Source organism: Rattus norvegicus, chromosome 11, assembly GCF_036323735.1.
Source record: "Rattus norvegicus strain BN/NHsdMcwi chromosome 11, GRCr8, whole genome shotgun sequence".
Classification (NCBI taxonomy): domain Eukaryota; kingdom Metazoa; phylum Chordata; class Mammalia; order Rodentia; family Muridae; genus Rattus; species Rattus norvegicus.
In genome coordinates, this window is record NC_086029.1 from 92,732,027 (window position 1) to 92,747,327 (window position 15,301).

Below are 15,301 nucleotides of genomic sequence, written 5' to 3' on the forward strand. Positions count from 1 at the left end.
GTGTGTGTGTGTGTGTACACGTAGGTACATCCGTTCATATATATGCACACATACATATGCAAATGAGGAGGAAAATAACAATAATTTTCAAGTCCCAAACGGAAAGCATATATCAAATACATTGTAAGCTCGTACAATGTAACTGAAGGGAAGTTACATCTGAAATTCTAGCAGTTAAACTGATAACTACACATGGACTATATCCCTCTGGAGAACAGAAGGGCATCTGGTCTGTCCCTTCTTACATCTTTCTGGAGTGGGCTTTTTAGAAGAATTAATTTAATCCATGAATGTATTTATTTGTGTGTGGGACTGTGCACATGTGTATGGGTATGCACACCTGTGTGTGCAGGTGTGCACAGGTGTGGGCATTCACCTGTGCGTCAGCAAATGCGCACCTCCAGGAGTACAGGGCATCAGATCTCTTGGAGCTGGAGCCACACTGCCAGCTGTCTGCCAGCTGTCTGCCAGCTGTAGGGCTTGTTACACAGGTGCTGGGCTCTGGTCCTCATAAGTGAGCAGCGAGTACTGCTTAGCCCCTGGGCCACCTCTCCATTCTCTGAAAAAGATTTTTAAGTGCGATGATTTACTGACTACACTGTAATTCCCTTTTTTTAATTTTTTTTTTTTTTTTTTTTTTACTTTGTCTGCTTGCTTTGTTCCCAAGAAAACTTCACACTTTAAAAACGCGCTGAGTCAGGGGCTGGGGAGATGGCTCAACGGTTAAGAGTACTCACTGCTCTTCCAAAGGTCCTGAGTTCGATTCCCAACACCCACATGGCTGTTTGATGCTGTTTTCTGGTGTGCAGATGTACCCATATATGCACATAAATCTTTAAAAACAAACACAACTGTCGAGTCTGGGAAGATGGAGGAAACGGTAAAGTGCCTGCTGAGTGCATGGAGGCCTGAAGTCATCTGACATCGTGTGACAGCAAATCTCTAACCCTAGTTAGTACCCAGGGTGCAAACAGGAGGATCCTGGAGGCTTAGTGTCCAACCAGCCTAGTCCACACTGAGAGCTCCAGGTTCCTGCCTGAAAAAATAAGGTGAGAAGTAATTGAGGAACACGTCCTGACATCAACCTCTGGTACACATGTACACACGCGCACACACGCACACGCACACACGCACACACACACACACACGCACGCATTACTAATTAAGCTGAGGCACAGAGCTGCATCTGTAGTAAGTCAGCTTACTCTGCCATAGTAAAATGTTTGTGACCCATTCAGTGCAGCTCTCAGCCACACTCCTGCCACACATGCAGACTCACTTCTGCTCTCCTAAGCCCCAGTTGCTCACTTCTCGAGCACAGTCCCTCCTACCACTAACCCATCCTGCGTCTTCTTCATTCAGGATCACTTCTGGTCTCAAAGTGATCACACAGAGAATAAATGTACTCCAGAAGTTTCCTCAGGTCTCCCACAATCTTATATTCTATGGGGTGGGGGGATGACAACAGAAAAGAAAAAGGGTCCCAACTCTGCTAAGTTACCTCATCAGGGTGTTCCTTCATATGAACAAAACATTAAACACCAAAAACTAAGACGTTCTTGTATGCCTTAAGTATGTCTATAATTAAATCAGTTGTGTATAGTCATGCTTCTACATGGTAACAAGGTCTACTAAATCATGGTCATACACAAGTGAATCAGTCTCAGGATTTGCTACATTCCTGCCATTTGAACCTTTGTGTTAACTCTAAAACTTCTTTAAGCTACTCTCAAAATCATAATTTAGCCCAGGCCTTTAAATGGCTGGCTTTTAATAACTTCCTATCTGGAATTCTTGCTTTCTGAGTGAGTGAGTGAGTGAGAGAGAGAGAGAGAGAGAGAAGCAAAGAGACAGAGACAGACAGACAGACAGACACTCAATAAGCAAACCAATGTATCTTTTTCAATGTTATATTTTCTTCAGGAACTGTTCATGTTTATCTCCTTTATTTCTTATCATCTTCAGCATTTAGCATCTTGACTCAGGGAAGCAACCTAAGTTCAGTAGTAGTATATTTTTTCCCCTTTAGTGAAACAAGGCTGGCATTCCAGATACCCTGCCTGTGATCTGTGACTAGAAGGGCTAGTGTTGTTACCTGGCACAAGTTAAAACCATGTAGGACATGAGCGGGCTTGTGGCATGTCAGTGGGGAATTACACAGATCCTATGTAACTGAGTGGGGAAGACCCAGCCACAACAGGAGGCTCCATTCCCTAAGCAGAGGACTGGAGTGGAGACAACAAGCTGAGCACTGTATGCATGGACCCACTGCTCTCTTCTTCCAACTGTGCGTACAACACGACCAGCTGCTTCAAGCTCCTGATGCCCTGATGTCCTCTCCAGAACAGACCATAACCAGGACCTGTGAGCTAAATAAGCCCGTTCTCCCTTATGTTGCTTTGGTTATCACCAGGAAAAGCGAGTAAGGTCAAGACAGCAGACATCAATCTCAAAGATCTTAGGGCGAAAAAAGCATCACTTAAAGGAGACAACCGTATGCGATATAAAAAGTAGTGTGCTAATAACAATACAAAACACAGGCCCAGGGCTGGAAAGATGGCTCAGGCCTTAGGAACACAGGCTACTCTTTCAGAGGACCTGGGTTTGATTCCCAGAACCCACACAATGGCTCTTAACTATCTGTAACTCTAGTCCCAGTGGATCTGCCCCACCTCTTCTGGGCTCTGTGGGCAGGTAATTCGTGTTCATGGGACAGACATACCTGCAGGAGAAAACCACCCATATACGTGAAAAATGTAAATATCTAAACACTTTAAAAACCTGTCCTTTTCCAGTAATCATGACCCAGACCCCAGATTTAGTGACATTCGTTGGATGTTTTAACAAATATAAGGATGTTTTAACACATAAAGATATATGTTAACCAGTCGTGTAACACATGTACATAGTGTGTATAGCCTATTTTAACGAAACAAGTTTCATTAATAAAGACTGTATTTTTAGGTCCTTGGAAAATCCCCCCACTCATATTGTAAGACATCTACCCTATTATTCTAAATGTCCCACAATAAAAGTTTGAAAGACAAAGAAACTGGAGAAATAAAAGTCACCAGACATTTTTTGCTGACTCCAAGGTAATGAGCCAATTCAAAATAATACATAATAAAACTACCCAGATGCAGTTCTCTGAATTTTCTTTCTGGCTTCCTGACTTTACTGAGAGAGAACGAGTCATTCTCTGAAATTCTTAAAACAGTTGTAAGCATCACAGAGAAAGTGGAGCAGCTGGGGAGGTGGCTCAGCTGTTAGGGCCCTGGCTGCTGCTCTAGAGGATCCAGGTTCAATTCCTAGTACCCACATTGTGGCTCACAACATCTGTAACACTACAGTCCCAGGGAATCTGACACTCTTCTGGCTCCCCTGGGCACCGGGCACACATGTGTGGTACACAGATATACATGCAGATAAAACACACACACACAATAAATTTTAACATTTTAAGAAAAAAACAGATGAAACAATAGCTTTAAGATTTGCCTAAATAAGGGGCTGGGGATTTAGCTCAGTGGTAGAGCGCTTGCCTAGGAAGCGCAAGGCCCTGGGTTCGGTCCCCAGCTCCGAAAAAAAGAACCAAAAAAAAAAAAAAGATTTGCCTAAATAGTACAGAGTCCCAGGGCAGGGCAGGGAAGAGTACTAGCCTAGAACAGTGCAGAGCAATGGGTTTGATCTTTAGTACCACAAGAATGCAAAGCACTTAAATGAAACAGACCCCATCCCATTCAGTGACACTGAGCAAGCAGAGGTGAGAGCCAACCGCTGCACTTGGTCAAGTCAAAGTCATACCATGCACTGTGCATGAGCACTGAATTCAGCAGCATGAATTCATATTAATAGTACCAATCTAATGTGAAAGTCTAAAACCTACACAATGTCACCAAGCCTTCCCTGCAGCTCTGAAAAAAGAATAGAGCACTGTACGGCCCTAGTCCTAACGGTGATGCAATAAAGACAGTTCTGATGGGTAGCGATGGGTCCTGTGTTTAGTAAACTTGCCACAACTTTGCTGTCTGTTTCATAGTATTGGGAAAATACACGCCAACAGCAAAAGGAGAAAGTATAAAGAAACTACCTAATTAATTCTTCCTCCTTATACATCTACTGTTTGCTTAGGTATGAAGAAACCTATCTATATACGTTTGTAGGTATGTATGCATGTGTGTATGTGTATATACAGTGCATACTGCTTTTAACACAACAAATGACAACATGCTGCACACTGTTCCCTAGTGCTTTTCTCAGTTAGTAATGGATCTGGGCAGATTCTTCTACACATGCCTCTGTGGCTTTACTTCATTATTTACATTAGCTGCAATGTTCCATGCAACATTAGCCGCAGTGTTCCATGAAACATTAGATATAGTATTCCATGCAACATTAGATACAGAGTGTTCCATGCAACATTAGATACAGAGTGTTCCATGCAACATTAGATACAGAGTGTTCCATGTAACATTAGCTGCAGTGTTTCATGCAACATTAGCGGCAGTGTTCCATGCAACATTAGATACAGAGTGTTCCATGCAACATTAGATACAGAGTGTTCCATGCAACATTAGATACAGAGTGTTTCATGCAACATTAGCGGCAGTGTTCCATGCAACATTAGATACAGAGTGTTCCATGCAACATTAGATACAGAGTGTTCCATGCAACATTAGATACAGAGTGTTCCATGTAACATTAGCTGCAGTGTTTCATGCAACATTAGCGGCAGTGTTCCATGCAACATTAGATACAGAGTGTTCCATGCAACATTAGATACAGAGTGTTCCATGCAACATTAGATACAGAGTGTTCCATGCAACATTAGATACAGAGTGTTCCATGCAACATTAGCTGCAGTGTTCCATGCAACATTAGCTGCAGTGTTCCATGAAACATTAGCTGCAGTGTTTCATGCAACATTAGCCACAGTGTTCCATGCAACATTAGCTGCAGTGTTCCATGCAACTTTAGCCGCAGTGTTCCATGCAACATTAGCTGCAGTGTTCCATGCAACTTTAGCCACAGTGTTCCATGCAACATTAGATACCGAGTGTTCCATGCAACATTAGATACAGAGTGTTCCATGCAACATTAGCTGCAGTGTTTCATGCAACATTAGATACAGAGTGTTCCATGCAACATTAGATACAGAGTGTTCCATGCAACATTAGCTGCAGTGTTACATGTATGACGGTACTTTAACCAAACCTCCATTGCATCATGTTTATTTCTAGTTGTCATTTTTTATTTCAAACAATATTGTAATGTCGTTATATGTAATATATATGTGTGCAAGCACAATTATGTGTGCAAGATAAATTATTATAAGTACCACCTGTTAACAGAATTAAGCAGATTTAAACAAGAAACCAGCATATCTACAAAGGAGACAAGAAAATACCTTCAAATTAAATGCTTAGTGATTAAAAGATGCCAAACATCAACAGAGTTAGAAACAGAGTAACGAATCAGGAAAATGGAAAAAAAAAAAAAAAGGAAAAAGGAGGGAGCAAGGAAACTTTACATGATCCCTGGGACAGAAGGATAAAAAGATTGAGATAATAAAAAATAGAAAGGGGAAAATTACATAAATAAGGCTAAATAAGGCAAGATAAGAAAAAAAAAAAGACATGATTTCTCCTGCATAAAATAGAGTTACTCAATAGATTTGAGACAAGCTTGGAACCGCATGGTTTAGATGAGCATTGGAGGCTTTACCTTTAACAGTAACACAGTCTATTATCACCAGAAGAGAAGCCTGGGGAAGAGGGGTTCCCAAAAGCAAGGCAGAGAAGATCCTTCCTGCAGTACACCTGGTTCCTCAACCCTCACCCCCTCAACAGGAAAAACAGTCAGTCACACCATCATACAAACAAAGCATGCCTTGCCTTGGAAGATCCTGATTTTAAAAATAGAGATTTAGACCTAATTTTTTTCTCCCTTCTTGAAATTTCTTCGACTCAAGAGTGCTATTCTAATACATCACCTAATGTAAAACACAGTCAACAGCTTACCTCTCCCGGTGTGTTAGGATCTGAGGGCCACAACACAAATTGACTCATGTTTTGTCCGTTACTGCATCCAGGGTTTCTTTACACGGTATCCATGGCAGACTGCATAGGTAGCAGCAGGGTTCTGCAAAACTGAAAACCTCACAATTGTCAATGCATAAACCTAGGTTACTTCGAGGATCAATCCACTGTGGAGAGCAGCTACACCACACAGACACTTAGCTATGCAGTTTAGTGGACATGACTATGATCAAAGTCGAAATGGCCAAGACTACAGGAAAACAATAATGCTAGCCCAGAAGATCTCAAAATGTAAATGATTTTTATCATATTTAAATATATTCTAACTCACTGGCCCAGTAACAGTATATAAAATGGGGGTGAGTATCAGTACTGTCCAGGAACTGTGAGAAGATTTAAATATGAACAAACATAAATTTTACTGCAAAAAGCTGTTTACTTTTGGAGTATTCAACTGCCTTGAAGAAAAGCTTAGATTAAAAATCTAAAGATGCTTACTAGTTTCTTAGGGAAAACACAACCATGCAACATAAATTCATGGTCTCCTAACCCCACTCTATCCAATCTAATGACACATTTTGGGGACCTCTCAAGATCTGCCTTTTATTTGATAGCCTGTGCACAGCCACCTTACTGGGGCTACAGGTAGGTAGGTGGTGACTCTTGCTGAGATCCGATTACACAGCACAATGAAGCATCTGCACTGTATTTCATTTGATAGCCCAAACAAGGTGGTTACGGTACTTGCTTTTGCGGGGTGAATGTACACTCTTTGTAATATTTAATGGTGCTTTTAACAAAGGAAACACTTTCGTCTTCAAGGGATTTTGAGGGGAAACGGGGGGGGGGGCGGCGCATTGGGGGGACTGCTACAATCATTCCTTGTGACTATACACAGCAGGTGAAGAACGACTAGATATTTATCAATTAGTTTTTATATTGGTTATAACTATCATTCATCTTTCAAATAGTTTACCAACATAAGAAATATTTAAGAAAAAGAAAGTTTACCCTGATGAAAAGAAAGCATTTATAACATCAACTACCAGCACGGTGCGACAACGGTGACTTATTATTCGATAACCTTCCTGCCATCACACTCCAGTTCTTCCCAGAAAAGTAAAGGTAGCCGCAGGAAGCCAAGAGATAAGGACCCATTTGTACATTTCACCAACTCTAAAACAAAACGCGTCCGAATTTTCCTCTGCACCTGCATCATAGGGCAGGGAGGGGGCAAGGTACCCTGGAGTCGCGCTAGCACTCAGAGGCGGGATGCTGACACCCGGGATGCACTCAGCGGCTACGCCAGTCGGGCTTTTCACTCTGCCCAAACCCTTTCCAGCAGGCGTTCACCTCTCGCAAGACCTAAAGAAGACCGGCTCGCTGTCCCCTACTCTATCACAGGCTCAGGAGTAGGCAGCGAGACTAGCTGAGCGCACCACAGCTGCCCCAGAAGCCATGTCGCCAACTCCCGCTAGCGCCGCCAGGTTCCTAGAACACTTACTTCTAAGTTCTCGGCCCGAAGCCGAGTTCGCACGACCGCAAGCTTTCTCAAGGCGCTCCTGCGACAGCGCTGGACACCCGACCCAGCGCAACCCCTGCGCGCAGGCGCCGCCTCCGCCTCCACAACTTCCGCGTATGACGTCACTTCCGACACACCGCTCCGCAGTGGGTCGGGGGGCTCCTGAAGCTCTGTGTTGTTAGCCTGCGGGTCCTGGGCTGCATGACCCAATTCCTTTTTTTCTGCAGACTCTCTTCCATGCTTAAATTGGCCGCTCCAATCCAAATTAGCGGGGCGTTTGGACAAAGTCACGAGATTGTCGAGGTTTCCCGAAGTCTCTGCCGGGTGTCGGCCTCTGAGGTTGCAGTTGCTGGCTGCAGTTCTGCCCGTTTCACTTCTGAGGGTGCTGGTGTTGTGTTACAAGGGCAAGTTACTTTACTGTGGGCCTTACTCAACTGTGAAAAACACTAGTACCCACAACCTGAGGCTGTTGTGTTCTTTGAGGTAATGTATAGAACGTTCCAGCATACTGCAATGAACATTAACAGGGTTTTTTTTTTTCATTGTTGTTGTTTGTTTGTTTTTTCTAATGATGTGATATACTTGCTTGTTCCGCGTTGGAACACATACGTGTACTGGAAATACTTTTGTTCAGTGCTTAGCTGATGAAACTGGGTACCTTCCCCTTTGGAAACATATATATAAACTTGATTGAAAACTTTTGCTGAGTTATCGTGCTAATGGGAGGCACCACGACTAAAACAAGTTGTCCCTGAAAAGTAGGCATACTCATCAATAAGGAGGTCTGTGTGTGTATGTGTGTGTGTGTGTGTGTGTGTGTGTGTGTGTGTGTGTCCCCACAAATCTCATATTGACCCGGCAAAGCAGGGGGTGTCTTCGTTTTTAACTGGTTAATAGGAGCAGTTCTAGAAGGTTAGCAGGCTATGACTGTACTGCCACTGACAGGGCAGGGTTTCATTTACTCTTTTGTAGTTCAAAGTTTACTCTTTTGTAGCTCAGCCTTTTGTTTAGAAAGATGGCAAAACAAGCTAGTAGTAGTGTTGAAATGTGGGTGAGGGGTCAATGTTCCAAATAACTCAGAAACACCCCCCCCCCATAGACCTGTAGAATAATATAGCTAGATTAGATGAAGTGTTTCCAGTGCTACATTTTATTAGAACAATGACTTTGGTTGCTCTGAGATAAGGTCCCCTGTATAGCTCAGACTGCTCCTCCTGGAACCCTCCTAGTGTTAACAGGTCTTGGAGACGTATACAGCCATGCCTGGTTTAGACCCAATGATTTTGTAATGCACTGTTTGACTGTAAGGATTCAGTAATTTGCCACAAGGTACAGAGTTAGCCAGTGTGATCTTAGAATCGAGCCTCTTTAATTCCATTTATTATTCATTTACTCACATAAGACGCACAGACTTTAGAGAAAGATGGATACAGTGAACACTTGCTTGAGGAAGTTTCCTACCTTGGGAGGACAGCAGCCCTTGATGGAAAGGTAATTTAACGTTAGCATAATCACAGGGACATCTAGTTCCATCCGTCAACCAATGACACTTTCCTTTGCTCCCCAGAAACCATAGCTTGGGTTTTAGAAATACAAGATGATAATGTTTTCATCAAAATTTAAATCATTAAAGCCAGACTTTCAAAACTGTCAAGCAATCAGGATTTACACTGATCTCATAGTCAGCTACCAGAGACCCAGACACTATGAACCATGGCCTTTGTGTTGAAAGCAGATTCCCCTCAGCTTCTTCATTTGCCTCATCAACGCTTTCTTCTTAGCTACTTGTTTCTCTAGTCGATTAACAGGGCCGATTGGGAATAATCCTTATTGCCTCTCGAGACAGACCACCCTCCATGTCTACAATGAGCACAATTATCTAGGGTGACAAGGCTGTACCCCAGAACACTCATGGGAACCAGATTGTCCCCCACAAGTGACAACAGCAACAACTTTCCACAGCCTGATCGTGGAACCAGAACTGAGATAACCAAACACTGGCACAACCAAGATCAACCATTCTGTCAGCTAACCACAAACCAATTTCTTCCTTCCTATCTCTTTTACATATAAAGTTGCAGCGTTCCTGTTAGCCCATGGAAGACAAGCTTGCAGTCACCGTTCCATTTATCAGTTCTTCCCAGCATGCCATACTGATTAAACCTACTTTTTGTGACTCATCTCACCGCTTTGGATGGCATATTAGAATAGGTGGCCAGGTCTAGTGTTGGGACCCTGAGCCAGGTCTTTTTTGCCTAAAGCCCTGGAGACAAAATCTCTTATCATTGTCTATTTTAATACATTTCATCTTGAAGATGTTATGGTTCTTAATGCCCTGCCCCTTTCTGTCCCACACTTGAGCAAGAAACCAACAGCTTATTTTCTTTGTTTAGAATAAAATAAAAATTTAAAATAAAAACCAGATAATTCTCTTCATACGCACAGAACCACCTATCTTTTATGAGAGTCCATTTTCTTTGTCAACTTGATAAGTCACACACAGTTATTTGATGAAACGTTTTGTGTATTTCTGTAAAATAATTCCTTAAATGAAAATGACATTTCCATGTGTTGTTTTTTTTTTTAAATTCATTTTTATGTGTGGTTGCCCTGACCCGCAGTCAGGGCAGTCGACCAGGGTCTGGGGTCCACCTAGGAGAGAATAGGGGACAAGAGACGCAAAGAACGGACAGTAAGTCAAGAAGTGTGATCAAACTGACAATTTTTAATTTTTCTCAGGCAGAAGATATACTGGTAGGAGCAAAATGTGGGGAGTGGTTAGGTAACCACAAAAGAATGGGCCTGGCTCAATGACCAGGATGTTGGCTGGGTAAATCAGTCGGGGGTGGGGGTGGGGGGTGGACAGTAGGGTGGGTGACTTAGTGACCTGACCACCAGTGCTAAACGACCTGACAACCAGATTTATTCTATCTGTTGAGTTCAAGCAGAACTGCAGGTGCAGGCTTAGGCATGGCTGTTTTGATCTAACATACGGCTAAAATACAATTGCCCTTGAATCTAGCATGAAGGCTGCTTCCAACATGAGGTGTTTTGCCTGCATGTATGCCCATGTACCATGTGCAAACCTGATGCCTAAAGAGGTCTGAAGAAGGTCTCAGAGACTTTTAGATTGAAATTATGGACAGTTGAGAAGCTTCCTTGTAGGTGTTGGGAGTTGAACCCTGGTTCTCCGGAAGAGCAGCCAGTGCCCCAATTAGTTGGTTTTGAATAAAACATACAAAACTCCATAATATGGATGGGACTTGTCCAAGTGGTTGAAGGCTGTGAAAAGAAAAGGTTGAGGTAGGTGTCCTGAGGAAATGATAAGTCGGCCTCTGGGTGTCTATCTGCCTCTGGACTTGAGCTGCAGGACCCAAGCCTCATAGGACTCCAAGCTGCTGGTCTACACTGAGGGTCTCAGTTTGTTAGGCTACACGGTTGTGTGATCCAGTTCCTCAGAATGGATCACATGTTAGTAGCCATGTGACCTTAAATAAATCACCTCTTTTAAAATTTCTTCCTGAACAAACACCATGATACTGTCATACAAAAATGAGTAAAACTGGGCTGGAGAGATGGCTTGGCGGTTAAGAACACTGACTGCTCTTCCAGAGGTCCTGAGTTCAATTCCCGGCAACCATATGGTGGCTCACAACCATCTGTAATGGAATCTGATGCCCTCTTCTGGTGTGTCTGAAGACAGCTACAGTGTACTCATATACATAAATAAATCTTAAAAAAGAAAAAAGGAGGAAGAAAATGAGTAAAATTTACCACTGTGACCACTAGATGTCAGGAGGTAAAGTGTGAGTCTGCCTCTGTTTTTCTCTGCTCCCCACCCCACCCCACCGCTACCCCCACCTCTCCTTTGACCTATTGAACTATTACCTACATTTGAGTGCCCCGAGACTTTGGGAGCTGATAGGTCTTAAACATTTGCTGAACGAGTAAAAAAGTAAATAAATTTCAGGAATAATTCTAGGCTTTTCTTTCCACATCTAGTGCCCTGCCCTTTTACCTATTAAAAGAACTTCTTTTTAAAGTACAGTGGTGAGTTTAGAATGGAAAGATGAAACCATAGAGAGGAATTTACAGAAAACGGAGAAAAAGTCATTACATCCCTCTTGCTTGCATGTTTTGAAGCTTCATCTGTATAGCCCAGGGTGGTCTCAAACTCACAGTCATCCTCCTGCCTCTGCCTCCTGAGTATTGAAATTGCAGCCTTGAACCACCACAGTACCATAACACCATGTTCAGCAGAGCCAATGCCAAAACACCGTGGTTTTGAGAGTGGACTTACTGTAAAACACAAGATGAAAACAGTGATCAAAACGGTCACATATTAATATTGTTTTAGTATATTCTTACTTTTAGTGCATGCTTGAAAACTTACATAATGCAAAGTTAAAATGAGAACGGTCATTAGTGACTCATGAATATTTTCCTTCCTGTCCGTGAGACTGAATTTAAACTACCCCAAGGAACCTTTGGATTCTTTGCCTGACAGGAAACAGATTGAGCTTTTCAGTGGATAGGGATCCAGAGATGGGGAGAAATAGCCACCCCTGTTCCCTGCATAGGTAGAGGGAGACCTGCGTGGTTGAGCAGGCAAAAATTCAGTATCTGTGGTAGGGTTCAACGTTTACGCTCTGGGCACTGTATTAGTTTCAGTGCTTACAATGATTTCTTTGAAGCATTAACAAACCTGAGACACCTTGTGACCTGAGGGTGCAGGACGATGCAGTTGCTACAGTGAAAGTCAGGTACTTAAAAGAGGCAACATACAGGTGGTGTGGGGTGCACCCAAGAGGATGATATCCTATGAAGTAGCACTTTGTATGTAGTGAGAATTTTGTTTTGTTTCTTAAAAACCCAACTATGGTGTGTGAATATGTTTTATTTTAATCCCAGGTGTGGGACATGGGGCTGCTTCAGATTGTCCACAGCAGCTGACTGTGATTTGTCTCATGCTCTGGCAGGGGTGTGATTCTGCCACCCGAGGAGAGTTTACATCTGGAGTTCTCGGGACTCTTGAGGGAGTATGAAAATGTCAGAAGCTGTGGGGGGGGGGGGCTGCAGCTGCTTCCTGTTGCTGTGAGCAAAGAGATAAGAAGAAGAAATTGGATATCCTGATAACAAAGATTGAACTTGCCCCAAGGAGCTTGATGACCTTTAGCAGCAGGAAGTAGTTAAGGAGATCTATGCCTCCTTTCCCTCTAACTTTCTTTCCCACTGACCTAGTGTTGGGAGTTGGAAGGGCTGGAGGTGGAGAAGGATGGTCGATAATCCAAGAAAGTAGCCAAAAGTACGGTTATATTTGTAAGACAAGTAAAATAATAGAATGGTATGGAAGGTGACACAAAAGACTCTACACGCAGCAACATGGCATAACCTACTTAATTGACATCCATAAACTCAGCCAATTTGGAACCCACCGTACATGTAGACAATTTTGTACCATCAGGAAAAGAAAAATCAATGTGCTTCCACACATTGTATCCCTATTTCTGTTTTGGGACACTCACAGAGGGACTAATTGTTAGGATTGTGTGTGGCTGGGTTGTGGAGGAGCAGGAAGCATCAGCACTGGCTAAGCCTGATAGGAGCTGCCCTTCGAACTTTGTCCCCTAAATGCCTCACTTGCCTTTTGCTGATTCTGCTCCCACTGAGGTGCCGACTCTAAACAGCCAAGAAGTTTAATGGATTCATCCAGAAGCTTGCACCAAGAGCTGACTGTGGGAGACACCACAGAAAGTTCTGTGCTCAACTAAAATAAAAGTGCAGACCCGATGGCCACATGGAGATGTGCTTATTATCGCCCCCTTGCTCCAAGGGGGTGGGATGTAATAAGGCTACTCAGTGCTATTAAACCTTGAACGCTACCTGCTCAGGTTCCTAGATGCTGGCACACCAGTATCTCCTAGACACCAGTATCTGAAGGGAGGTAAAGCTGAGGTTAATGCTTCTTATAGGAAGCGAGACCTGGGCTGGCTGTGAAGACTTCTGCCAACCGAACACACTAGGAGAGTTTGGGGACTAGCCATGGTTTTAGAGGCAGCAGACAGAGATTCCTGTCGCTTGTAAGTAGCTGCTTGCTACAAGGCTGTTGTCATCGCTGCCATCTGAGGGCACACTTGAGTGGCTGGCTCTCCTTGACACGTGGGCTACGATTGTTGGAATGAGTCTGACTGATGCTCGATGCTTCCCGGGACTCAGCGTTTTTCTACTAGCCAGAACCTTTCTTAGTTTCAAGAAGTAACGCACCCGGAAATAATATTTAGACATTGTTAAAACGTGCAAACATCAGCGAAGATTTACAAGGACGCCTTTACTTGTCAACCTGCACACTTGTCAACACTGTCATCTGGCTACTTGGTGGACTTTGGCAAACATGAGAAGCCATACGCAGCTGGAAGGACCGTGTCCCAGCTGAGCTTTTAGAGGGAAGAGACAAGGCATGGTTTGTTGTCATACCCAGCCTACATTCAGCCCATAATATGTGTGCAGTTCCTGGACGAACTGTGAAAAATCCCAGCCTTTAGAAGGGACAGAACCAGAGAAGGCAGGGCCTTCTGTGCCCTGGCAAATGACTGCTTTGTGAACAAGTGGTTGACTCCGGTGGTGTGATCCAGCAGCTCAGCTTGCCTTTGGACAATCCCTTTACTAGAGGAAGAGGATCACCCTCCTTGGAGCGCAGCCGGCCCGGCAGAGCACGAAGTGCAAGGGGCAGGAGGCAGTAGCAGCGGTTCCCATTGGCCCAGCGCGCGCCCCTCCTCTTGGGGCCGCCCAGAAAAGGAGCCCTGGGCTGCCCCAGACGTCAGAGGTGCAGGATACCTTGAGAAAATGGCTGAGTATCTGAGGCTGCCCCACTCCCTGGCGATGATCCGCCTCTGCAACCCGCCAGTCAACGCCGTCAGGTAACCCCGGGACCGCGGGGTGTGGCGGGTCTGGGTGGGGGCTTGTCTCCGCTGGAAGCACGGGCCAATGGGCAGCTGTCCGTCTGTCCGCTGGTGACCTCACGGCGTGTTTACGTCTGGTTCTGGCGTGTCTGGAACCCACAGAGGTGAGTCTGGTGCAGCAAGTGGCTGTCTGAACCCCCTTCCTGCAACCCTCGTGCTGGCTTGCAACCCCAGCGTCTCTGTGAGGCCAAAACCTATAGTTAACTGACTTGTAGAAAAGCAGAGTTTGGTTCCTGTGCGTGTCAACTCTCCTTGTCAGAGGAGGCCTACTGAATAGTATTTTCTGAAAGGCTGAAGTTTACTTCACCTGCGATACCCTCCTGTGCAACGCTCTTAGCACATTACCGTTAAAAATGAGATCTGTTGTCTTTTTGAAAAATGATGTTCATTTACCCTGTTCATTTTTTATCACCGCGAATAGAATATAATTCTATATTAGCCCCAGGAGGAGGCTAATATAATTAAAACCCATATATAACCCATACATTGCAGAAGTAGTAGACAGGATTGTGACGGAGACTGTATAATTTTGACTGGTGAGACCTTGCTAAAACCCTTTTCCTAGGTGACACCTTACAGCCTAACGGACAAACCTGGGTGCCGTTCTAGCCCTGTTCACTCTGCAGGGGACCAGTGCAATGGGCTTAGGCTAACTTGCAGAACAGGGTGGTATGGGGGAAGGGGAAGAAGCCCCAGTGACCTTAGAGCTCCCACATTGGAAGCAGCCTCCGCAGCAAAGATCATGATTCCCGGTGGCTGCTAAGAGCCCCCTCCCCTAATCC

The 15,301-nt window shown here is 44.1% G+C and overlaps 2 protein-coding genes across 3 annotated transcripts in view; one reads left to right on the plus strand and one right to left on the minus strand.

Moving 5' to 3' along the window:
* The window catches only part of Map3k13 (mitogen-activated protein kinase kinase kinase 13), a 145,282-nt gene extending 135,591 nt beyond the window's left edge, over positions 1 to 9,691 (minus strand). Inside the window, exons 1-2 of one of the 2 annotated variants that reach the window (XM_063270482.1) lie at positions 7,543 to 9,691; positions 6,021 to 6,149 (exon numbers count right to left, since the gene is read on the minus strand). The gene's annotated coding sequence lies outside the window, so the exon portion shown is untranslated. 2 annotated transcript variants of the gene reach the window in all.
* Positions 9,692 to 14,382: 4,691 nt separating this feature from the next.
* The window catches only part of Ehhadh (enoyl-CoA hydratase and 3-hydroxyacyl CoA dehydrogenase), a 33,239-nt gene continuing 32,320 nt past the window's right edge, over positions 14,383 to 15,301 (plus strand). Inside the window, 1 exon segment of the mRNA NM_133606.2 lies at positions 14,383 to 14,477. Within this exon segment, the coding sequence (NP_598290.1) occupies positions 14,404 to 14,477 (74 nt within the window). The 5' untranslated portion in view covers positions 14,383 to 14,403.